Source organism: Protomyces lactucae-debilis (genome assembly GCF_002105105.1).
Source record: "Protomyces lactucae-debilis strain 12-1054 chromosome Unknown BCR37scaffold_6, whole genome shotgun sequence".
NCBI classification, from domain to species: Eukaryota; Fungi; Ascomycota; class Taphrinomycetes; order Taphrinales; family Protomycetaceae; genus Protomyces; species Protomyces lactucae-debilis.
The window spans coordinates 34623-58024 of NW_024467998.1; the positions used below are offsets into that span (position 1 = coordinate 34623).

At 51.7% G+C, this 23402-nt stretch overlaps 11 protein-coding genes across 11 annotated transcripts; 7 read left to right on the plus strand and 4 right to left on the minus strand.

Annotated features, from left to right (window-relative positions):
* Nucleotides 1-2096: 2096 nt before the first annotated feature.
* Nucleotides 2097-2708, plus strand: BCR37DRAFT_345777 (thioredoxin-like protein; the record flags this gene model as incomplete). Its single annotated transcript, XM_040867641.1, has 3 exons — nt 2097-2254; nt 2302-2481; nt 2525-2708. 3 exons carry the CDS (start codon nt 2097-2099, stop codon nt 2706-2708), a joined length of 522 nt encoding a protein of 173 aa, XP_040726240.1.
* A 95-nt stretch (nt 2709-2803) lies between these two features.
* On the plus strand, nt 2804-4160 carry BCR37DRAFT_356097 (PQ loop repeat-domain-containing protein). The gene is made up of 2 exons (XM_040868194.1): nt 2804-3032; nt 3073-4160. Exons 1-2 carry the CDS (start codon nt 3007-3009, stop codon nt 4088-4090), a joined length of 1044 nt encoding a protein of 347 aa, XP_040726241.1. The 5' UTR covers nt 2804-3006; the 3' UTR covers nt 4091-4160.
* On the minus strand, nt 4073-6516 carry BCR37DRAFT_409607 (protein SEY1; the record flags this gene model as incomplete). Its single annotated transcript, XM_040872157.1, has 2 exons — nt 4073-4227; nt 4392-6516. 2 exons carry the CDS (start codon nt 6514-6516, stop codon nt 4094-4096), a joined length of 2259 nt encoding a protein of 752 aa, XP_040726242.1. The 3' UTR covers nt 4073-4093.
* Nucleotides 6517-7360: 844 nt separating this feature from the next.
* BCR37DRAFT_378225 (uncharacterized protein) lies at nt 7361-8374 on the minus strand. Its single transcript, XM_040868999.1, has one exon. It carries the CDS (start codon nt 8308-8310, stop codon nt 7612-7614), a length of 699 nt encoding a protein of 232 aa, XP_040726243.1. The 5' UTR covers nt 8311-8374; the 3' UTR covers nt 7361-7611.
* A 274-nt stretch (nt 8375-8648) lies between these two features.
* On the plus strand, nt 8649-11976 carry BCR37DRAFT_386424 (uncharacterized protein; the record flags this gene model as incomplete). Its single annotated transcript, XM_040870435.1, has 2 exons — nt 8649-10463; nt 10504-11976. 2 exons carry the CDS (start codon nt 8649-8651, stop codon nt 11974-11976), a joined length of 3288 nt encoding a protein of 1095 aa, XP_040726244.1.
* Nucleotides 11977-12114: 138 nt separating this feature from the next.
* BCR37DRAFT_333962 (COG4 transport protein-domain-containing protein) lies at nt 12115-14097 on the plus strand (the record flags this gene model as incomplete). Its single annotated transcript, XM_040867123.1, has 1 exon — nt 12115-14097. A coding segment is annotated over one exon (1983 nt), but the record flags the coding sequence as incomplete, so codon positions are not given.
* A 116-nt stretch (nt 14098-14213) lies between these two features.
* On the minus strand, nt 14214-16582 carry BCR37DRAFT_260125 (armadillo-type protein). The gene has a single exon (XM_040866714.1). The coding sequence runs from the start codon at nt 16418-16420 to the stop codon at nt 14345-14347; it is 2076 nt and encodes a 691-aa protein (XP_040726246.1). The 5' UTR covers nt 16421-16582; the 3' UTR covers nt 14214-14344.
* A 259-nt stretch (nt 16583-16841) lies between these two features.
* Nucleotides 16842-18788, plus strand: BCR37DRAFT_409608 (cyclin-domain-containing protein; the record flags this gene model as incomplete). The annotated part of the gene is made up of 2 exons (XM_040872158.1): nt 16842-17529; nt 18732-18788. The coding sequence occupies exons 1-2, from the start codon at nt 16876-16878 to the stop codon at nt 18786-18788; spliced, it is 711 nt and encodes a 236-aa protein (XP_040726247.1). The 5' UTR covers nt 16842-16875.
* Nucleotides 18789-19085: 297 nt separating this feature from the next.
* Nucleotides 19086-19721, plus strand: BCR37DRAFT_391835 (uncharacterized protein; the record flags this gene model as incomplete). The annotated part of the gene is made up of 1 exon (XM_040871054.1): nt 19086-19721. One exon carries the CDS (start codon nt 19086-19088, stop codon nt 19719-19721), a length of 636 nt encoding a protein of 211 aa, XP_040726248.1.
* Nucleotides 19722-21757: 2036 nt separating this feature from the next.
* BCR37DRAFT_386431 (uncharacterized protein) lies at nt 21758-22192 on the minus strand (the record flags this gene model as incomplete). Its single annotated transcript, XM_040870436.1, has 1 exon — nt 21758-22192. The coding sequence occupies one exon, from the start codon at nt 22190-22192 to the stop codon at nt 21758-21760; it is 435 nt and encodes a 144-aa protein (XP_040726249.1).
* Nucleotides 22193-22645: 453 nt separating this feature from the next.
* On the plus strand, nt 22646-23343 carry BCR37DRAFT_386432 (uncharacterized protein; the record flags this gene model as incomplete). The annotated part of the gene is made up of 2 exons (XM_040870437.1): nt 22646-22783; nt 22834-23343. The coding sequence occupies 2 exons, from the start codon at nt 22646-22648 to the stop codon at nt 23341-23343; spliced, it is 648 nt and encodes a 215-aa protein (XP_040726250.1).
* Between the last annotated feature and the right edge of the window lie 59 nt (nt 23344-23402).

Consider the following 23402-nt stretch of genomic DNA (forward strand, 5'->3'; position numbering starts at 1 on the left):
CTCCGGCATTGTGGAAGAGCGCTTGAGTGAGCGATGCGGTTGCTCTTGCTGCACGAGGTTTATGTCGCTGTATTGTCGCTCTCGTGAGCGACCGGGGACTTCATCTGGACGCATCATTTCTCAAGAAGAATCGATGCATGCGCAAGTCGCTGGGGTCAAGTGATGAGACTAGTGCTAATGGTCTTCTTGTTGCAGTAGGTTGAGAGAATGAACAGGCCGGATGGTGGTGTGTATACGTGCTTGTACCCTTATTGTCGGGCAGCATGCGGGTTTTGTCCAAGCCAGCAGATAGCCTACAGGCAGCAATGAGTATGCTGCGGCCGTCTCGCCTGCATTGCCTCGCCGCTGCTGCCCAAAGGGATTACAGTTTCCTTTGCCTTTGTCAAAGGCTGGGATGATCCTTCGGCACAAAAGAATCCTGCAAAAGGTGGGCCTTACTGAAAGGCGATTGGAGGAGGCTTGGTTTTACATGTTGCTCGCCGAATGATCGGGCTTCTTTGTCCACTTTGAGCCCTGAAATTGGGACAGAATCTTTACTATTTCGTAGCCCAGGCGAATTGCTTCAGATCTCGAGCGGAGTCAAGCCACTTCAGACCGCCTAGATGGAATCACGTCAAAACTTCCAGGGCTGACCGGTCGCAGAAACATTCCGGAAGGTGGTACTTCACCGTTCTTGCTCAGTAGTAGTGGTGGCCCGTTGGCAAGACGAAACAAGGATATCCGTCATGCATGTGTCACTGTGTCGGCCGCGAGCACGTTAAGACAGTCTTGACTCGGATCTCGCGCTCGCAACTACGCAAGTTCGCGAGTCGGACGAACGAGAGCGCGATACCGAAGTGTCGGTGCATGCCATATCTTCCTGAGCCGGGGGATCGGTTCGTCGGGAAAGACTTGGTCGGATTCGGCTAAATCGACAGGTCCGGTAGATTGGTAATGTATTTCCTGAGGGGCTGGAAAGTTGAGACAGGTGTACCTTGCAACTCGCGATCGGCTGCCAGCCTGGCACTGACTGTCAGGCTGGCACCTCGAGGCTCGCGAGCAATGCACGTTGAAGGCATGTGAATTGTGACGCATGTCTAGCAATGGCTCCGAACTAGCCTGAGTATTAAGCCAGACAGTTGACAACTTGACAGTTCGACCTCAGCCGATCTCGGAGATCGGAAGTTAATAAGCTCTCAAACAGAGTCCGTTTTTTGGACTGCAAAGTCGGTCCGCGCGGAGGTTGAAGTCTGGGCAGTAGTCTGTCAGGAGTCAGGACTCAGGACTCAGGAGTCAGGACTCAGGAGTCAGCTTTCAGTGGTAGACAACAGCCTGCGGGATGAATCTCACTGTGACTCTATGACTGTGAGACCGTGTGAGACAGTGAGCAGGTGAAGTGACCCACATGGATATCCGATATTCGAAGCTTGAAGACGCGGAAGAGTCTGTAAGCAGTGTAAAAGTCAGTGTAGACAAGTGTAGGACTTTTTGGCGATCATGGCCCGCCTCTTGTGTCCAACATCCCGATCTCTTTGTTCTTGAGCCAGGCCGGCGCGCAAAAGGAACCTTAAGAACCGCTTTAAATTCAAACCGCCTGGGCCGAAGACGCGCGGATTCAAAACCGCCTGGGCCGAAGACGCGCGCGGTGCCAGCGCTAGACGGATACTAGCGATTCAGTAGCGAAGCCCTTCGTCATCCTTAAAGTTAAAGGTTGAGAGTCTTGAGACTTGAAAGCGCAAGCTGAAGTGAGGTATGAGCATATTAAGCATGTCAGTCGCTAGTTCGTCAATGAATCTGCAGCAGAGAGCTCTTGAAAACTGAATGCGCGCGATCTGAGAGTCCGATGAGCACCAATTGAACAAGTGATTCTATCATTGCGGCATATCTCTGCGTCCAGATAGATATCGAGCACCTTGATGCTGCCAGGCAGTGCCAGCTGTATCTGAGAAGCTAGTCGAGTCGTGCAGCTCCGAGTCTCCGAGCTGGCAAATGTCGATGAGCCAGCTGATATCCGCGTCTGCCGGCCCTGTCTCTCACGCCAGAATGACTCGCTGTCACGGAGTATCTGCATCTCAATCTCCGTTCAAGATATCCCCAACTTCTCGACATCTCTCATCATGGCAATTGAAGTAGGCAAACCTTTCCCCGACACGACCTTTGCATATGTGCAGTACTCTCCAGAGTCTGGCGATGCCGTGACATCCTGCGGCATTCCCGGCCCACTTGACACCGCCAAGGAGTGGAAGAACAAGACTGTGGTACTTTTCGGTGTCCCGTAAGCTGCTGATGTTGGCATCACACCATAAGCTGACCCACACATAGAGGTGCATTCACACCCACTTGCCAGGCATCACACCTGCCAAAGTTTGTCGAGCTCATCAAGGATTTCAAGTCCAAGGGTGCCGATGTGGTGGCCGTTATCTCCTCCAACGATCCTTTCGTCATGTCTGCTTGGGGCAAGGCCAATGGCATCAAGGACGAGATTCTTATGCTTTCTGACCCGTAAGACCATTTTGGATATCTCTATCATGTTGCTCACATCCAGTAATGTCAAGTGGGCTACTGACAATGACTACAACTTGGATCTGTCTGCCAAGGGCCTCGGCAACCGCGTCACTCGCTTTGGTATGGTTATCAAGGACAACAAGGTCATTTACGCAGAGAAGGAGGCCAACCCTGGAGCACAGCCAGAGGTCTCTTCTGCCGAGAACCTCCTCTCGAAGCTCTAGACGGTTCTACATCCTATAGACCTCAGCATATAAGGCCATATAATGCATATATACACGTCTCTTGGGTAGATTTCTCCCATCTGAATTCCGTTATCTACAGACACACAGATCGCGATATCTGCGACACCAAAAGTCACCTTGACCAAGTACTCTTGCACTCTAGGGCTCGCATCGCATACTTCTCTAGGTGTGCAGCGCATCACTATCGAAGCACATTCAGCCCAGACCTGTACTCAGTTCACGCGCCATCGCGCTTTCAGGCAGATCAATTTGCGTCACGCGATCAGGTGCCTAACATATGGATGCCTTGTATGCCGCGCCCAGGTACGCGCATCCGCAAAAGTACCTCCAACTGACAGTCCAGGGGATGCAGCTCACAGGACGAATTTGGTCAGTTTGTATCGCCCATCATTGAGCGATTGACTGGCGAGTGCGTTTATGGCTCGCAAGCTGCCTTCAGCTGGACACTCGGGTACCTGTCGCTGCTATTCTGGATACAGGCGCAGTTTCCACAACTAGTCCTCAACTTCCAAAGACAATCAGCAAGCGCGTTATCGCCCACATTCTTGGCTGTTTGGATGATTGGCGATGTTGCGAATCTGATTGGATGCATCTTGACACATCAGCTGCCTTTTCAGACGCTCCTTGCATCCTACTACTGCTTCATTGATGGGTTTCTTGTGCTTCAGTACATCATGTACAGCATCTGGCAGCCGGATGTCGCAGTGCTAGATGGCATCGTGACAGATGAGCACTCACCGCCTCCGCGGAAGTGGTATCGCTCAGCGCCAAACAACATGGTCGTTGTTGCTGCTCTCGTCTCTAGTGTGGATGCAGCTACAGGCTCCGGTGGCATCTCAGCAGGCCTGCAATTTGGCCAAGCTGCAGCTTGGCTCTCCTCCATCCTCTACTTCCTCAGCCGTATCCCACAGATCCGTGCCAACTACAAGCGAAGTAGCACAGAGGGCCTTTCGGCTTACCTCTTCCTTGCTGCCTTTTGCGGCAACTTGTGCTATTCCCTCAGCGTCCTCACATCGCCACATGCAACCACGTCGCCTTCCAACACAGCAGAGGAAGCTCGAGCGTTTCTCCTTGGCGCACTGCCATTCCTCATTGGATCGGGCGGTACGCTGATGTTTGACTTGGTGATTGTTGTTCAAGCGCTCGTCTACAGACCGCGTCAATCATGGCGAGACTGGCGTTTGGAAATGGCAACAGAGCATATGACGGCGTCCTTCACGGGATCCATGACTGCGCGCAGTGTGCAAACGGCATTCAGCAGTGGACGTGGAAGAGCCCGCACAAAGTCATTTGGTCAAGAGGACATGGCGGACACGGAAGAATCGAGATTGTTGTACGCGCCTACCTCGTACGGTACTTGATTCCTACACCGGCCCACTCTTACGATTGTACTGCGATAGCATTTTATGAGCATAGTCACGCAAGCGTTTTACTATCTTGATGCCCCATCTGTCTAGTTTGACGACGTCTCGTCCTTCAACCTCGTATTTGTCAAGTCCTGCAATGGAATAGCCTCTCCGGTTGGCGACGCAGTGCATTTCGTCGACCGGGTGTGATTGGCGAGATGCGCAGAGTGCATGAGCTCAGGCACGCTTTCCTGTGAGACATCCAACATCACGCGCAGCTTATCCTTTGCCACATCCACAGCACTGCTAAACATACCACCAAAGGTAGCTCTCGCAACTTGTTCGAGTGGGCCAGAGAGGTTGAGGGTGTAGACAGCGTAGGCCACAAGTCCTCCAAATGCAATGGTCATGAAGTAGAGTGGACTGCGAAGTAAGGCCATGAGCTCATTCCAGCCAAGCAGCAGTAGCAGAACGTAAAAGTATACTGGAATGCTAGCCACTGACGAGACGGTGCTGCGTTTTGCGTCCAGGTAGAGCGCATCTGCTGTCCGTTTGAAGCGTGTGGCAATATCTGCTTGTTGCGAGGATGTCAAGAGACGCGTGCTTGGCGCTTCATCATCCTCTGCAGCAGCAGGAATCTCGACCGCCTTGCCATCTGACTTTTGAATCTTGCTGTACACGGGAAGAAGTTTCAGGGCCGCCTCGCGTGCTGAGCGATACTGACCCTCGAGATCGTCACCGGCCTTCCAAACAATAGGCATGCCATCCTTGTCAAACTTGAATTGATCCTCGAACGCTTCTCGCAATTTCAGCAACACCAGCGACTCGGAGACTTCCTCGAGAACGCGTTGACGTAAGATTTGCCAAGCCTGGACTTGCCATTGAGCCAGTGATGCGTTCAATTGCTCAGCCGGAACATCCAAAAGCTTGTACTTGGTCATCAGGCTACTTGTCGATTCGTGCAGCTGCGCATCAAAGGGCTCCAAGATGTGATCCCAGAGTTGCGGTGTTGGTCGATTGAAGCAAACACCCACCTTGTCGTCCACAAATGCTTTGAATGATTTGCGTTCGCGCTCCTGAATCCGCTGCATCTGATTTGAACGAAGCACATCCGTTGCGTCCGCCAAGTCGCGACGAAGACCCTCAATTTCTGCATCAGACCGCCAAGTCAGTGGCTCCACTGTGCATGCCTTTGCTTCAGCCGTCAAAAGGGCAATCTGCTTGTCTTGCTGCTGACTGACCACATCCTTGAATTGCGCATCCTTCCGTTGGATTTGTTCGCCAGCTTCTTTACTGAATGCCTCGACACATTTAAATCGCCATGCAGTCAGCTGCGCCTTGAACAAAACCAAGAGGCGCGCTTCCAATGTCGCTAGTAGATCCGCTCGCTTCTTTTCGTACACTTTCGGGCTGTAGCGCGAGGCTTCCGCATCAAATGCAGCAAGTGCTTCCGTCAATGCGACAGTCATTTCTGCTGCAAGCGGCCCATATACTTCTTTGGGTCGCATATTTTGCTCTGTCGCAGAAATGCGTGTGTTGAATTGAGTCGCTGCTGCAGAAGCAATCTCATCACATCGAAATTGGGCAAGCAATTCCTGCTGCGTCGGTAGGTCTAGATCCTTGTTGGACAGGATGGTGTCCCAGATCCCTTTTGCGTAGTGTGAGAAGCCATCTGCAGGGATGCGCTTGTGGTATTCTGGTTTGAAGAGCCCATTGGACGACGCATCGCTGAAGCGATCTCGAAGCAGTGCCACCTGTTTGGCAAACTCATCCGCCATGAGTACCTTGTGCGGCAAGCCAACAAACTGCAAATCAAAGTAGTCAGAAATGACAGTCTGCTCGGTGCCTTCCGGTTTCGCCAGCGCATCCCACATCTTGCTCAGATCTGCCTTGATGGTGTTCGCAAGACTGTCTAGCGGCGTCGTTCCTAGATGATCTCGCAAGACGAACAGTAGCAAAGACCGTCCACGCTGCTTCTGGTTCTTCTGAAATGTCTGTAGATTGACCTCAAAGACTGTTTTGAGCAGCCCCATATTCGCGCCATTGTAAAGGCCAACCTGTGTTTCCCACATATTAATCACGAGGACTTCGCTTGTTGCCATGGAGAACAATGCACTCTTGCGCTCAAAGTCCTGATCATCCCCGCGCTCACGCCCATCTGTCCCTTCCACATCCATAACCAAAATATTGGCATCTGCTGCTTTGGCCAACCAAATACCTTTGGTCGTTTGCTGTCGCGAGACGGTATCCATGGTCGCAAAACGTGTGCCAAAGCTAGCATTCAGAACGGTTGATTTGCCAGTAGATTGTGAGCCAAAGACTGCCACTACATTGTAGTTGAAGCCAGCATCCGCAAGCCCGACTTTGGTCAGGTAGCTCGACAGCTCTCCTGCAAATTGCTGATCAGAAGAAATGAGCTGGTACGGATCTTGTGCCGTCATGTGCGTCTCTGTCTCCGCCATGCCTTTTCAACTCAGGCCAGTCTCTCGGCAGGGCCCTTTGTTGCGATGTCTCTTGTTGTTGGTGTCTGTAGATGACGTCTGGCGGCGGGGTCCAAACTTGGGTCAACCAGCTGCCAACTTCCAAGCGTACAGTTGTACTGCTTGTTTTCAAGGGCCTAGTGCCTATATTGGCAGATGAACAAGACTCAAGTGTCTAGAGTACATCTGTAGGCTGGCTCTACGATACGGCCATTGCAACGCTGTCAAGTTCGTGTCCTGCCTTGTGAGGAAAACTCAGCATAGCCCCTGGCTCGCGTCTTCTGACTTTGGCAAGATGTGTTGGAAGGGGCCTCGAGCCTTGTACTCCCTTGGCGTCCATGTGTGACTGCAGGCTCCCTAATATACGTGTCGCACACTCATATGTAAGTGCACAAAGCAGGGAATCGCTTCACATACTGGCTCAATCTATCGCTCAACACGTAGACAGCTGTCATTCATATGCACTCTCATATACAATCTTCAGACTCACGTAGATTGGCAAGAGCGGACTAAGTTCCTTCGCTCGTCAGATTCCAGGGGTCTCGCGCCATTTGAAGGTTTACACGAACTTCAACCCAAACCTCTTCATGCCTTTGACTTCGTCTATCTAGCAGCTAGCAAAGGCCTCAAGGCTGCAATATGTATCCTGACCAGCACTTTACACAAGCGCAGCTACAGGACCTTCGGGCGAGACAGCGCACAACGAGTGGCTACTATCGCAGCGCTTTTGGCGAGTTCACTTTTTCGCTCCTCGTGCTCAAGCTCTTCGAACCTGCCTTCTGGCAAGTCGGCATCCTTTATACAGCTTTTGGCATTCTACTGCTTGTGCTTGGTCGGTTGCGAAATTCAATCGGCACGAGACGTTTCATCGAGACCGATGGGCAGGCATTCACAACTTGTGGGTCGATCGTCGTCGTAACGACCGTTCTCGCGCTTCGTAAGCGCTACAGCTCGATAAGACCTTGCTAACATGAGTACTCTATTGTGGATTATTGTGGTCGATACTCGGCTTATAAGGCATACATTTTGGTCGTGATGTATGCTGGCTCTTCAACCCTAAGCTTCCTTCTTGGCATTCTCCCTGGCTTTTGCCTCTGCCTGTTTCTTCTTCAACCTTGCGTCCTCGACGGCAACAATATCCTCCCACTGGTTCTCTCCTGGGAACGATTCCTTGTGCGTGTGGTGGACTTTGATGATTCTTGTCGGATCATTCGGGTCAGTCACCTCGCTGTCCTCGCCAAGATCTTTCTGACCAGGATCAGCTGCAGCGACACCTGCAGACAGTAGAAGCACGGCCAGTGTAATACCTTGCGCATACATACGTGCCTGCACAAGTTTTTGAGGACCAGACAGATACTTATTGCGCGAGACAAGTGACAAGCTACCTGCCATACCAGCGACCCACGATCCACCAATGATGTGCCAGCGATACTTATTGATTGTCGAGAGAATCTTGTCGGTTGGTGAAAGTGACCCGGATGCATGCGCCACAACGTCTTCCGCATATCGACTTCTCAGTTTTTGTTGATATGCGCGTGAGTATTGATCGCAGCCGATGATGAGAGCGAACGTCGAGCCGCCCGTCACAAGGAAGGCCGAGAAGGGGATGGTCAGGCTGCGAAGACCGGGCGAGTATTTGCGGCCCAGCATCAATGCGCTCGTGCTGATGGCCGCTCCGATGCCGCCGTACACCAGACCTCCCTTGACAACTTCATGGAAATGTGCGTCTTCCTCCTGCTTGGATAGAACCTTCATGATTTGTGCACGGTCGAGTGAGATGACTTTTGTAGATTCAGGCGATGGCGTCAGGATTCAAATTCACTTTCGCGGATGGGCGACAATTCAATCGCGGGAAGCCGTAGAGAAGGGCCCAGGGGTCGGAAGATCAAGGAAGGACAAGAGAGGCTGGGAGACTCGTAGGGCCTTTCTATTGTATACCAATCCGTCTGCATCCTTCTCAATCGTTGCATATTTGCCTGGTTGATCAAGCGCTGAATCACTGCAGTACACCTTGACAACGACCCAAAACAAGCTGCACGGTCGCCATACCAGAAAATGATTCTACGCTTGCAGCTGTGACCGCTCTCTCTATCATGTCAGCTCCTAGTCAAGTGACTGTTACCTACGAGGATCCATACGGTCTTGCAGAGCGTTTCTTGCCGCTCCTCAAAAGTAGACTGCCGTTGCAGCAGCTTCACTGGAAGAGTCTGCTCTCACAGCAAGGGACTGTCAAAACAATTGCTCAGCTAGACTGCCTTTTGGTCCCTCATAAGAACCTGCCAGAGCAGCAACACCAGTACGCCAGCGTGCTTGACCGACCCTATCTAAACTTGTTTCTTGTTCAGTGCGACGATGCAGAAGCTTATAAGACTGTGGTCAGGCAACAGGTCCGCACTTGGTTCAGTGCCGTTGCAAGCAAGAAGGACCAGGAATGGATGATCATACATTGCATCAGTGCCAGCGAGGCGAATGTCAAGTCTGGCCCAAAGATACTCGGCCTTCGAAACTCAGTCCTGGACCGCATCCGCTCTGACTTTAACAGCAATACGAGCAAGCGCGATCAGTGCTGCCGCATCAACTTTGCTGCCGACAAGAAGGACTTTGAACAAGAGTTGGACGACTTCGTCCTGGAGATGAAGTCTTGTCTCATGAGTAGCCTAGACAAACGCGTTCAAGACCATCAAGACCAAATCAGCAGGATGGAAGCTCAGCGTACTTTGCCCGGCTGGAACTACTGCACCTACTTTATCCTCAAAGAAGGGCTTGCTGATACCTTGGAGAATGTGTCGCTGTATTCAGACAGCCTTGCCATCTTGGACGAGCTCGAAGTAGCATTCAAAGAGCTGCAGGAATCGAGTCAATTAGAACATTTTGAGGCCGGTTCGCCAACTGTTCAAGATGCAGATTCGGCACTACCTGATCTCAGCGCCAAAGAATACCGGCAGATGATTATGCAAAACAAAATTACAGTGTTTGACTTTTCCACTTACCTCTTCAGCAGGCAAGTGGTGGCCTTGCGGCATTCGATTCAAGCGCACGACCTACTCACAAGAAGTCTCAGGTTTGTGACGTCCATGTCGAGGCTATTCACACCCGAGCATGCCTCCTCGCCGTGGCTCGCGGAAACCTGGGTCCTCACAACCATCTCGTCAGTACTGTCACAAGTCGAAGCCATGTCCCATGACGAGAGCCTAGCTTCACCTCGCGCTGATCTGCGAGCACTGTATCGCGACACGCTCTGCTCTCTTCGCGATCGTGTCTTACAGGATGAGGGTCTCGCTACGCAAATTCCAGTGTCCCTAAGACAGACTTTGATCCTGCAAGCGGACGACTACAGGCAATACTTGACGGACTTGACACAATCTATCATCGATGACCTCCAACTAAGTGGTCGACACAATTCTGCAGCCGTCTGGGTGGCTCAATTGGCGCGTCTTCATGCAGCAAACAAAGAATGGCCGCAAGTTGTCGCCCTCCTATCGTCGATTCCCGAGTCCTTGTCGGTTTTGAGCGCAATCTGTGATCTCTATTTAACAGCATTACGGGAGACTGGCGACACGACAACATACCTCATTACAATCCTCGAGCATGCAAAGCAACTCAAAAGCTCAAGCTCAAGTCTCTCAAGCGATCACATACAAGAGATCGCTACACTCGCTGCTCTTGACACAACCGAGAATGTGGTTTGGCCGACAGACGATTTCCTGTCAGTGACGCTGAGCAAGTATCCTCGAACATCTTTGACGAGTGTTGAAGCAGACTTGACGATCGATTGGACTCTCTCTATCCCCTTTGGCATCTGGGATATTTGTGCAACATTGAAGCGTGACTCTGGAGAGTTGATGCATCTGCTTGCGAACCAAGTTTGTCTGGTACCGGGAAGACAGGTCCTGACTGTGAGCACCAACGTAAGCTCAACATGATGGCGATGCACCTTGCTAACGATAGGACATACGGGCAGGGAACTATGCACTTGAATCTATCACCTTCAGCATGGGTCGGCTATCGTTGTTGCAGGCCGACGAAGGCGATAACATACCTTTCCTGATTCCGATTTTCAGCCATCCAGGGCTCGACATGTCATTGCACAGACCACGCCTAATTCACGTGAGGCATTCTGACCCTGCTGTTGTCATCAGAATTAGATGCTCCTCTACACTGCAAGTCTGCACGTTACAATGCATTCGTTCTCTACAAAACGAGATTGATTGGTCAAAGGCTGTCGCTACAGAAATTGAGTCTGGAACTCCGTTTGCCGTTTCCGTGCAGGACGACAAGATGACATTCGCAGCGCTACCAGCTTCCTCAACGATCGAATGCCTGATACCCTTCACAGGTCCAAAGTCACAATCGACACGTCTTGCCGTCAAACTCGACTACCTCATTGATGGTCAGCGGTCAAGTTGGCAGACGGATCTCTCGACTAGCACGGCTCTTCCATTAGCAGTCGACGTGCAAGACTACTTTCGGGCTGGGCAGCTCGTGTCCAACTTCAAGGTTGGTGCCAATACAGATGCATCGTTCTTGCTGTCTGAGTCTAGCTATACAGGTCAACAATCCGGAGAGATGGCTGAGTCGCCGAAATATAAAAACATTTTTGTCGGGCCCCAGCAAGCAACTCAGCTGGTCTTCAAGATTCCTGCAAATCCTTCGAGCAAGATGTTTGACCTTGACTTGTGTTATCGCTCATTAGAAGAAGAACTCCTCACAGCTTCGCGGAGCGTACTCCTTGATCTTGGCAATGAGGTCGATGCGCCTGGGGAGGTGCTTGGCTCACTCTGGTCAATTTTGCAGGAACACTTGCCCAGGCAATGCGATATGAGTAGCAGTGTTGCTCGTGGAGTTTTTGACTTGCGTCCATTGGATGAGTCGAGCATTCACGAGGAGCTCGTGAAGGTTCACCCGAGCCACAGATCTACGGCGCTCAAGCTCTTGCTGGCAGTCTTTTCGCACACATACAATGTCGCAAAGGAAGGCAATCCTGCTACGCTGAGAATCTCTGTTGACTATCCGCTGCCAGCTGTTGTGCACACGATTGCCATGACGCCAGAAAGCACCACAGCGGTGCTAAATCGCTATCTGTCAGCCGAGCTGTCCATCGTTGCATCGACTGCATGGGCAGCTGAACAGCGCGTCTCCAATTACTGGTTCGAGGTCGAAGTGGATGAGTCTCAGTGGGTCTATGCGGGTCAGCGACGAGGCATGCTGGTCTTGCAGGATGGACAATTTGAGGCGACCATCGGCTTGATTCCCTTGACGATGGGCTTTCTGACGCTGCCACGCGTCGAAGTATTTTCCCTGGAGCCAGACGCAGTCAATGAGATGCATCAAAAGTCAGGGCAGATCCAGGTGGTGAGTGACAGAGAGGCCCATGAGCAGACTGTGCAGCTGGGCCTGATGCGGACTGTGGTTGCCGTGTAGCTGTAGATGTCCATCTGAAATATATCACGCAGGGAAACGACACCGAAGCAACACGAGAGAGCAGGAGCAAGAGTCTAGGTGCGTAGAGAGGACATAGCAGGGCCATTGGGCAGAGGCCAGCACAGTGGAAAGACAGGGGTGTATGCTGGTACAATGGCCGCTGAGGTACATGCTCAATTGGCAGACCTGACGCGGCAGGAGGACGAGCTATCGAGTCGCTTTGATACCTTGCTCGCCAGCTCAGCCAATCTCTCGCGGAACCTGCATAAACTTGGCGTTCTGCAGGCACAGGCACAGTCTCTGCAATCGGCCTCTTCATCTTTGCTCTCGACCCTTGAGTCCTCAGCGTCGACAGCAGAACGCATCTCAAACAACGTCCGCAATTTGGATGCCGAACAATCACGCGTCAAAGAGACACTCAAGTACGTGGAGGAAGTGAAGGAACTCAAGATGTGTGTGCTTGGCGTGCATCAGTCTATGGAGATGCAGGAATGGGAGACTGCTGCTGAGCTGATTCATCGTGCATCGCTTGTGCCAGAGCAGATTGCAAGCGGTCAATTCGCTGCCATGATGGTGCCAACTGCAGAAGCGCCGCTCAATCCAGCCGTCACGATAAGAGACGCGTCTGACCAGCTCTTCCATCTCTTCACGCGACAATTTAAGCAAGCAATTGCATCGCGCGATACTCGGGAAATTACGCGCTTCTTCAAGCTTTTCCCACAAATCAACAAGTCTGACGAAGGCTTGGACCTGTATGCTGATTTTGTCTCATCCATCATTGCTGAGCGTGCCGATGCAGCACTTAAAGCAGCTGGCAACTCCATCATGCTCTACGCAGGCCTCATGACAACGCTGTTTGAGAACATTGCAAAACTCCTCTCCAATCACGCACCCCTCATCAAGCGCTTCTACGGCAACAACATTGATCGCGTGCTGGCTCGTATTCAAGAAGAATGTGACAAGCAAGGTATTCTCATCCTCACCACAATGATGGACGACCGACAAATCACAAAACGCATCAGTGAAATCAAATCTTACTCATTTTCATTCTTGGTGCAGAGTTTCCTGCCGCAAGCAAGTTCTGCGATGGCTTCGCAAGCACCAGAAGAGCGTGAAGTCGACTCAAGACAGCTCGATGCGTTGCTTACGGAAATCTCAGTGATTCTTGCACGTTGGTCACTGTTCCTTAGCTTCTCCACCAATCTCGCAACGCCTGACACAGCTGCCAAGGCAGACTCCTTCCTGACGCAGAATGTACTCGGTAAGCTTCTTGCTACCAAAATTCAGCCCTGGTATGAGTTGATGGAAGGCTACTTTATGCGCCGCTCAGTCGAGCGTGCCTTTCAAATGGAACAACAAACGGTCGCTGATGCAGGATTTCCTATTTCGTCCGTTGTTGAGGATGTTCTCTTCATCCTTCGCAAGATCACAGCGCGTGCCTTATCAACGGGTCAGATGCAACCGCTCTCCTCGACCTTTGCTGCAATTCGTCGTGTGATGGAACAAGACTATGCAGGCGTGCTTGGTCGACGTATGCAGGAACTACAAAATCGCATTACGAGTAAGACAGGCACGGGTGGATTGGTGGCTCGGTCTGCCGAAGCGGAGAAGCGTGATCGCTCCGCATACCTCGTGTTACTCAATGGGCTGGCCATGTCGGCGGAGTATATGGACCAGATGCAAAAAGAACACCTCAAGTCACCTAGTCTGGATTTATATGCCGATCGAACAGGTGCTGTTCGGGTTGTGGAGCAGCTCGCGACACTAAAGTTGCGCTTTTCTCGAGGGCTGGAGGATGGTTGTCAGGTATTATACAGCTATGCCCTCAAAGCCAAGATTCGACCACTCGTGCAAGATATCTTTGTCAATGTCAGCTACATGCTAGACAAACAACGCTATGAAGAGGTCGTGGCGGCCGGTGAATCATTCAGCCATCAGTTTGCTGATGCATGGGATGCCTTACTCTTGCCCGTGTTGGCAGATGCGTATCCTCGAGCGCGAGACTTGTTGTTACATGCAGCAACGCGAGCGCTGGTGCGGTTGTTGGAGAAGAAACTCCTTACGATGCGGTGTACAGAATTGGGTGCCATTCGATTGGATCGTGACATGAGCGGTGTGATTGCGCATTGTTGTCGGATGCACTCTGAAGAGCTCGTATCGGAGGGGACGTCGCAGCCGCTACGGGAACGCTTTGAGCGGTTGCGTGAGATGGTGAATGTTGTGAGTTGGGATGCAGAGATGGGTGAAGATGCAGAGGAAATTGTCAAGGAGCTTGGACTCTCCAAAGTGAATGCAGATGAAGTCGCCTTGATTCGTAAGGAGATGGTGGTGCCTGCTTCATAAAAATAAGTATGCTACAAGTGCTGGGCTATGACTGCAATTGCAAGAGTGCCGTTTTGACGCGTTCCCTGACATCCTGGCTGGGATCTTCCTCGAGTGAGCGCAAGGCAGTGAGAACATCCAACTCAACAAGCTGATTGATGCGTCTTGTACGGGCTTCGGAAAAGTCGTGGTCCTCCGACCATGTCAAGTTGATGAAAATCCAGACGGCCGGTACACGGCATCGTTCATCCGTATGGTTCAGGTGGCGAACCACGAGCTTGAGACATGCTAAGTCAGATAGAACAAGGTCCTTGTGCGAAACACTTCCAGCAGCGAGATGAACGAGTGTGTACAGCGCCGAGGCGGCCACTTGACTAGGTACCTGAGGTTGTAAGTTTTTGTTGATGAGCGTCATGAGGAGAGGTGCCGGGAAGAGTTGCAGAAGACCATCAATCATCTCGGGCTTGCCACAAATTAAGTTCCGCAACAACTCCATAGCTTGTTCAGAGACTGCAGGCTCTGAGTCATCACAGAGACTGCAGAGTCGTTGGGGTGAGAGTGCTGTGAGGGTTGCAACTTTGATCTCAGCATCTGCGGCATACACGAGATGTTTGAGCGCCCAGACTGCATTGAGCCTGAGTTCAGCTTCTTGTGCTGTACAGAATGGAACGAGCTTGTCGAGTATGCCAGCTGATAGAAAGAATGTCCGCATATGGCTAAACTCAAGGACCAGGTTGCAGACTGCCGCTGTAGCTGTTGTTCTGACCTGCAAGTCTGTGTCATCCAAAAGACTGAACACCACCGAGGCAAGAGAGGCGTCCAGCAGATTAGTACGCAAGATGGCCATGGATCGCGAGATGGAGCGTGTGCATTGACAGGCAGCTGCGCGAACAGCAGGGACTTTGTGTTGCATCGCTTGTAGCAGTGTTGCAACGATATGCGCATCGAGCGCTTGTCGCCTATACTCATCTTTTGAGAGCGTCAATGCTGCAAGAGCAAGCAAATTACCCTCTAATCTCGCTGCATCTGTTGGAGTAGTTTTGAACATGCCCACAAGAGCAGTCAGCGCACCGGCTTCAACGGCAGCCTGCTGTAAATCGGCAGAATCATTGACAAGTTGCGCTAAGACGAATGGTGCTTTATCCGCCATGCTCGTGACATCGAGCAATCGCACAAGAATGGGTACGACCACGCGTTGCATGGCTGGGTAAAGTTTTCTCGGGAGTGCACCTTGCTGGAGTATCTGTGCAAGACAACTGCTCGCATATAGCCGCAAGCCATCCGATTCGCTCTTGACGAGGGTCAGAAGGAGTGTTAGCATCGGCCGATCTCCATCTTCCAACTTTTGATTGTGGCCTCCAGATCCTGCGAATTGAATGCAGGCGTCTACGTTATTTTCGCACAAGGCTGCTGCAGCGCGAAGTAGCTGTTCGAGACACTTACAAGGAAGCGATGCAGTTTCAATAGATAGCCCGCCATCTCGTATCATGTTAAAGATCCATGCAATCAGTGCGTCTAGCAATAAACGACGCCATCTCTGGTCTAGAGGTACATTGCGTCGATGCGTAGCAAGTAGATTTGAAATGAGCATCGCTTGCTGCAAGGTGGTCGGTTTGATGGCATGCTCATGGGCGAGCAGCAGTCTGTGAAAGGCATCTAGGATCATAGGTGACCAGATCTGCTCTGTCGGTGCGCCTGCCGCACACAGCTGTCCAAGTGCACGCAAGCACGGTATCGCCAAGCTCGGCTCCCCTGGTACTTCCACGGTCGCTTCAAGAAGCGCACCCATCAATGCTGTCAATGTTGACTGATCCAATTGACCTGGTTGTAAAGGTGAGTCCTGCACTGGAGTACTTTGTGCGACGAGTCCTGGCGCTTGACAGAGGGATGCAAGGACAATAGCCGCTTGCACGCGCGCCTGTGCTTGGACAGATGCATCGGCTGGATGTCGTGTGCGCAAGACGGCAACGAGAGGTGGGAGGATGCCTGATGCGAGAACTTGCTGTTTGCGCTCCAGATGCCCAATGATCTCGTGCTTGAGACGCTTGAGGAGCTGTAGCTGGGCATCTGGAGTCAGCGCATCGAGGGAAGGTGTGAGTGGGTCATCGAGTGTATTGACCATGCCTGCACTGCACTGCCTGCACTGCCTGCACTGCGCGTGATGGAAGCTAAGCTTTTCCTCTGGGCAGTCAATGGGAAGATGGAGCAAGGATGAGGGAAGCGCTGCAGAGAGAGGAACAGTGCGCGCGTTTGTGTTTGTGGTCAGGTCTCGTCAAGTGTCAGGTCAAGATGCAGCGTCAAGTGGAGAAGTAGGTAGCAAGTAAACATGGGAATATGGACGAGGACGATGGGGATACTCAGGTAGGGACACGCAGACGAGAGGGAGAGGGAACGCAACGACACAGAGAGGGAGGAGGACACGGGGGGGAGGCAGAGGCATGAGTGATGCAGGCTGACGAGAGAAAGAGGAAAAAGCAGCAACAACACGACAAAGTGCAAGGACACCAGCAGCATTGCAGCAACAACCTGCCGGGCACCCTCCACCAGCTGCAGCCATCCTCAGAAGATGAACACAGCATGCAGCAGCCAAAGCACATCCCGCCGCACTTCTACGACGCAGACACACAGGACCTCGTCGTCCTCATTGCAGATATGATCCACCAGCTCATCGCACACAACGACAGACTCCCCCTCACACCCGCAGGCCTCACGCGCTTCCACTCCCGCGCACCGCCAGCCATCAGTGTACAGGACTACCTCTCCCGCATCGTCCGCTACACCTCCCTCGAACGCATTGCACTCCTCAGTACCGTCGTGTACATCGACAGACTCTGCAGTGCCTTCCCTGCCTTTGTTGTTTCCTCACTCACCATCCATCGTTTCCTCATCACTGCCACGACGGTCGCAAGCAAGGGCCTGTGCGATGCCTTCTGCACCAACACCCACTATGCAAAAGTAGGCGGTGTCACCCTCTCCGAGCTCAATGTCCTGGAACTCGAGTTCCTGGCGAAGCTCGGTTGGCGCATCCTCAGTAATCCACAGGAGCTACAGACGTACTATGTCAATCTCTCCCTCAATTCACCCAAATTCAAACGCATGTTGAGTGATGAGGAGCAGAGATTACTGGCGCAGAGTCCGCCAAGTCAGGCAACAGAAGCAACGCAAGAGGAGACCCTGGATGCGATAACAACAACGCCCATCGCTGCGGCACCACCACAGATCGCTTTGACCGTTCAAGCGCATCCGCCGCAACAATCAACAGACGAAACACCCGCATCTGGTGAAAGCAGTATGGGCAGTGGCAGTAGCGGTCTGACCGCCTGGAGCGCAGACACACACATGACTTCCTGATGTTGATACACATCAGCACGCGGTCCCATTCTTCTGTTACTGATGATTTCTTTAGATGTACAACAATGGCAATACTAAAACTGTAGACGACATGCAAGTGATGCAAGACTAAATATGCCTGTGTGTGCGTGAAGGACGCTGTTGTCAAAAGTACAGCTTTGCGAGCAAGTAGAGCAAGACTGCCAGAAACATGGCAACCGCTAGTAGGCGTGTCAAATCAACCTGGCCAAGTCCACGCAGATCCAGCACATTCACCTTGTAATCAATTGAACACGTCACCAGCTGCTGTCCATTCGGCGCAAAGGCACATGACGAAGCCGGGAATTGATGTAGATTTCTGAAGCGTTTGAGCTGTTCCAGTCGCCCATTGACAACCAAGACACCACCGTCACCCATTGCAACGGCGATCTTTCTGTTGTGCGTTGTATCTTGTTGTCCTTCCTTGACTGCATCAACCGTGAGTCCAGTGATGCGTGTTGGCAAGTGCCTCACATGGCTTTGCCGTAGTTCACCCTTGAAGAACCGATACAGCGCAACGAACGCACTCTTGCCATCTTGACTATTCATACCAAGCACAAGCCGATCCTTGTCAAATGGTGCAATATGCGCCAGTCTGTAGCGCGTCAAGATGCGAATTCGGGAGAGGTTGAAGATCTCCTTTGTATCGTCTTCTTTGCTTGCAAGTGTGATGCGATGCAAAGCCGTCTTAGATGCAACGAGCAAGGTATCCTGCCAAAAGGCAACATCGACAAATACATCGTCTCCTTCATCTAGTAACTTGCACGTTTGACGACGTACATTTGTCATGCCCACCAGCGCTGCTTTGCCCTCAGCAGACAACAACGCTGCATACTTGCCGTCAACAGAGATCCGTGTCTGCTTCTGGTAATCATCTTTTGCCAAGTCAAGCTCCAAAATGCCATGCGACAAGGTCGGCCGAACAGTCACTGTATCTTCTTTTGTTCCTGTTGACCGTACGACTTTGTAGGTGCGTAAATGATGGTTCTCACCAGACTTGCGACGTTGCTCTTCCGCTTCATTCACGCCAGCCAAGATAAGATCGCCTTGAACTGCCAATGCAGCAGGCGCGTCTTCATCCCCAGCCAACACCAACTCCGTCACAGCCGTGCGTTTGGTAGATGTATCAGACAACGCATACACGAGGAGTTTATTCTGTAAGCCTGCTTTCGTCTTGCCACCACCGCCACCAGCCAACAGGATCTGATCTTGCGCAATGTATGCGCATGCGTAGATCGGGAACTTGTCGATATAGAAGCTCTCGACAGGCTTGACCATGCTGGAGCTTTGTCTTGATGTAGGTGTTGTAGATTGAAAAGAACTCCGCAAAAGCCTCAAGACGTCACCAACTCACGACACCACCAAGTGCTGGTCCATACTCTTCCAGCTGGAGCTTGTTAGCGAAGCTCTGCTGCCGAATGAAGTTACCCGACTTGCCCACTGAAGTATGGGAGCGGATATTGAGCTTGACAGATTGTCCAACGCAATGGCAACTACGCTGCGTCTCGCGTGCCTTTCGACAACACGTCCAAGACCGACTTATCTCCGAAGTACTAGCAGCAGGGTCTTTCACGATGCCACGTGCCAATATCCTGATGTTCAATGGGTTTCACAGCTATAGAAGTGAGATGCACTTGACTTGCACGGGTCCCGTCCATGCATTCAGTCCCAAAGCAGATTTGACGATGCTGTGTGCTCAATTCACACTGACGAAACCACTTCACAATTTCCGCATCAATCGCGGTGATGATATTGAAGCAGACCTTGGTATTCGCAAGACTTGCACGGATTTGGATGGGGTTCTGCATACCATGGAGGAAGAGATTGCCCTGACAAAGCTACAAATTAGACGCCACATCATCGTCAGTGAAGACGGTCAATCTCTACTTGTTCCTATTCATCTGCTCTGGACAAGTGAATATGAGCTTTATATTCCGCCGCCCAAGCCTCTCGAACCATGGGTCGCTCAATTCGCTGGACAAGTCTTCATGTACGGCGTTCCTTCACAAGATTGGCGCAGTGCCTTCATGTCTGGTGCCAATCAACCTATTTGATCTTGACGGAGTAAATCAAATACGCGAGTTGCAATGGAAGATCACCTCGCACGCCATTTTTGGCGCTATCTGCCGTGATCAGACGCGCTTGAAGCTACCAGACCTGCCCACTGAATCATGGAAGCGGATATGAGCTTGGCAGATCGCTCGACGCAATGGCAGCTACGCCGCATTTCTTGCGCCTTCCTGCGCTATTTTGAAGACATTTTTGTACCGAGAGTACTGGCTACAGAATCGTGTTGCGTCACGGAATACAATATCGCAGCATGGAGGCGATCCTGACCACCAGGCAAACAGATCCTGTCTGTGTCGGCAAGCAAGCAGATCCTGTTCATTTGCGCAACCCAGAGGTAGAGCTGACGTCTTTCTGTGGACAACAGCTACATTTGTACGCAAGAGAGACTACTCTTGAGCTGTCGAGAGATTTCGGCGCTACGTTGTTGTGAGCGATGACCGCGACGTTCTGTTGGTGCCGATCTGTGTGCTCTGTATTGCTGCTTTTGAACCCTTCCGCACTTTATCTTTGGAGAAGACGTCACGCGTTAGGATATTATGACCTAACAGTGACCAGTGAGTGCGGTGTCTCCCATGAAGGATGACGCAGGCACTTCGTCCGCGACGTCAAGCCCGTGTATGCTTTGATATGAAAATCAATACAGCCAAAGTCTAGGATAGGCTCTCGCCCATTCACGAGAGCATTGGGACGGTGTCAAACTTCAACAACTCCTTATACACGCATTCGTCCAATGCATCGGCATCAAGCAGGGTCTGGTCCTGCTCCTGTCTAGATTTTACTAGTTGGAGGAGAACCGTTGGGAAGTATGCCTCTGTCCGTATTGCTTGTCGGGCTGCTTCAGTGTCATCGTTCAACCTGCATTTGGTTCTGCAGCCATGTTGCAGTGTTGACCACGTATGGCAGCAAATATAGATCTACCCCTGGTGAGAAAAAAGGTCCCCTGAAAATACTGTGCACATCAGCAATTTTTCAAACAACTTTCAATTGACACAAACAATTGCCCTCACAACGTACAGAGCGTAAGTATACTGCCGTCGACGTGTTTCTACAAGCTTGCATCAACTGGCAGGCTCTGCGGGTGGAAAAGCGCTGAAGGATGAATCTACCAAATCTCCCCATTGAGGTATGGTGGCAAATCTTGAGCTTCACAGACACCGAGACGCTCTGGTCACTGCGTTGTGTCTCGCGCGCTTTTCTACGCTATATTGAAGATAAGCTTGTTCCTGCAATCCTGGCCACAACCCAGTATTGGATGTCGGACAGAGAGCGTTTCGATATTGAGTCACATACGCCGGAATGGTCCTGCGCAGACGAAAGTCCTGTCCGCGCGCTCAATATAGCAGCCAAGGAGACGTTTCTCTATGCTCCATTCAAATTGTTACGATCGGATTCTGGTGGGGACCAATACAAGTCGTTATCAAGCAACAAGGCCGAGGACGATGCGTCACTGGGCAATAGTGCAAACTATCGTCGCCTCGCAAATGCAAAATTCCTTTCTATCTACAAGGATCCTGACATGGACTATATTTTACAGAGCACGCCTAAAATATTTGAAGAATTGGTCCTGGGCCAATCCGAAATCAGACGTCACATCATTGTCAGCGAAGATGGCCAATCTTTGTTGGTGCCCATCTATCTTCTCTGGACAGCTTTTTTTGAACTCATCAAACCATCGCAGCTCGAAACATGGGATGCTTGGACACTATCGGATATCGGATATTACCAAATTCCCCGTGAACATTGGAGAAGATATTTCTACCCTTACGGAGGTGATATACACAGATACGATATGTACTGTCGAAACCATGAATCTTCAGAAGAGTAAAGACTGGGCATGAAGAGGACTTGACGGAGGTACGTCAGAAGCTGAGACGTCAGTACAAGGTACGAGGCAGAGCTGGTCGAGTCTTCTACGGAGACACTAGACAACAAGACTGTTAGATAGTAGCAATTCTACCTGTATACGAAGTTGGTGAATGGAGAACAAGCGGCAGAAGGCTGTCCTTTTATTTTCGTCAGACTAGAGCTGGAAGTAGAAAAGACACATTGTCGTGGGAGGAGCGCTGGCTGTGAAGCGGGGCGGAATAGAAGGGGGCGTGCTGGCGTAGGGGCGCACAGTGCGTCTGCCGGTCAGAGTGTAGTGCTTCACCGAGTACTCGTACGCTCGTTCCAAGAGACGATTGTCGGCGGCAATCACCTGGCGACAGAAAAGGGTGAAATTCGACTTGGTCGAATCTAAAGATCGGGCGAGAACGTCCTTGATGTCCTCGTTGATTGAATGGCGTAAGGACAAGATCTTCGACTCCTCATTCATCTTTAGAGGAACAATGATCAAATTGAAGTCAGCAATATGCTGAGTTACTGCCTTGGTGCCTTGACGAATGCGATCGAGCTTTTGGGTGGCCTCAGACTGTTCGTCGCCTACCTGCAACGCAAACTCCAGTTCGGCAAGCATTTCGGTTGCTGAGTTGAAACCAAAGCTGGTGCCTCCGCTCTGGAAGTTTGTCTAAGACTGTTGCCAGAGGCTAGCAGCTTCGCCGAGCAAGCTTGAAATCCACAGCATCTTGTAAAATTCGGATGCCGTGTAGTTGGTGCTAACACCCGACGGTCTTGTTATCCAGTGTCTCCGAAGTAGACTCGACCAGCTCTGCCTCGTACCTTGTGCTGACTCCCAGCTCAACTTGAGCTGCAGAGCCTCCGTCAAGAACTTCTCGCTGCTCAAGCCTTGGCTGCCCAAGCTCCTCCGGGACCCTCTTCACCCTTGCCCTTTTCGCAGTCTCGCCTGAAGGCAAAGGACCCCGAGACCTTCACGGGCAAGCCGGACAAGTCCAACGTCCGACACTTTGTCGCAGCCTGCCGCACACGTCTCGCTAGCCCCTCCCACCGCCTGGCATCTGAATTCGACAAGATGGTGTGGGTCTCCAGTCTGCTAGGCGAGGCTGCCAGCCTTTGGCAACAGTCCAAGGCGGACTTCCACCGTGGAGGCACCGACTTTGGGTTCGCGTCCGTAAACGAGATGCTCACCGAGCTGGAATTCGCATTCCAGGTAGGTGACGAGCAATCTGAGGCGACTCAGAAACTGGACCGCTTCGTCAGGGCACCAAGCCAGCAAGTCAGCACATTGCTGACTTCAACATGATCATCGCTCCCTTGAAGATGACTGAGGAGTCAAAGATCTTGTCCTTACGTCACTCCATCAACGAGGACATCAAGGACGTGCTCGCCCGATCTCTAGATTCGACAAAGTCGGATTTTACACTTTTCTGTCGCCAGGTGATTGCCGCCGACAATCGCCTCTTGGAACGAGCGTACGAATACTCAGGAAAACATTACACTCTGGCTGGTGGTCGTACTGTGCGTCCCTACGCCAACCACGCCAGCACGCTTCCTCCTCCTCGCCCCCGTTTCACTGCGAGCGCTCCTCCCACGACAACGTTCCCGCAGCCAATGCAAATTGACGCTGTGGCACCCAGTAAGGATCGCGAGGCCATTCGCCAGAACAGGTCTGACAACCGAGTCTGTCTCTATTGTGGAGGAGCCGGTCACCAGCTCAAGAACTGCCCAAAGCGATCAGCAGGCCTAAAAGTGCAGGGTCACAGGAGATAGGCATCCCTGTTCGCCCGACTCTCCCGCCTGTTCTGGTCGACAGCGGTGCAACGAGCAAT

What these genes read in the sequence shown, in the direction of transcription:
- BCR37DRAFT_260125 (XM_040866714.1), bottom strand. Translation starts at nt 16,420, where the DNA reads ATGGTCAATACACTCGATGACCCACTCACACCTTCCCTCGATGCGCTG.
- BCR37DRAFT_378225 (XM_040868999.1), bottom strand. Translation starts at nt 8,310, where the DNA reads ATGAAGGTTCTATCCAAGCAGGAGGAAGACGCACATTTCCATGAAGTT.
- BCR37DRAFT_356097 (XM_040868194.1), top strand. Translation starts at nt 3,007, where the DNA reads ATGGATGCCTTGTATGCCGCGCCCAG. An exon ending in GCCTTGTATGCCGCGCCCAG is followed by an intron (nt 3,033 to 3,072) that starts GTACGCGCATCC and finishes CTGACAGTCCAG; the next exon opens with GGGATGCAGCTCACAGGACG.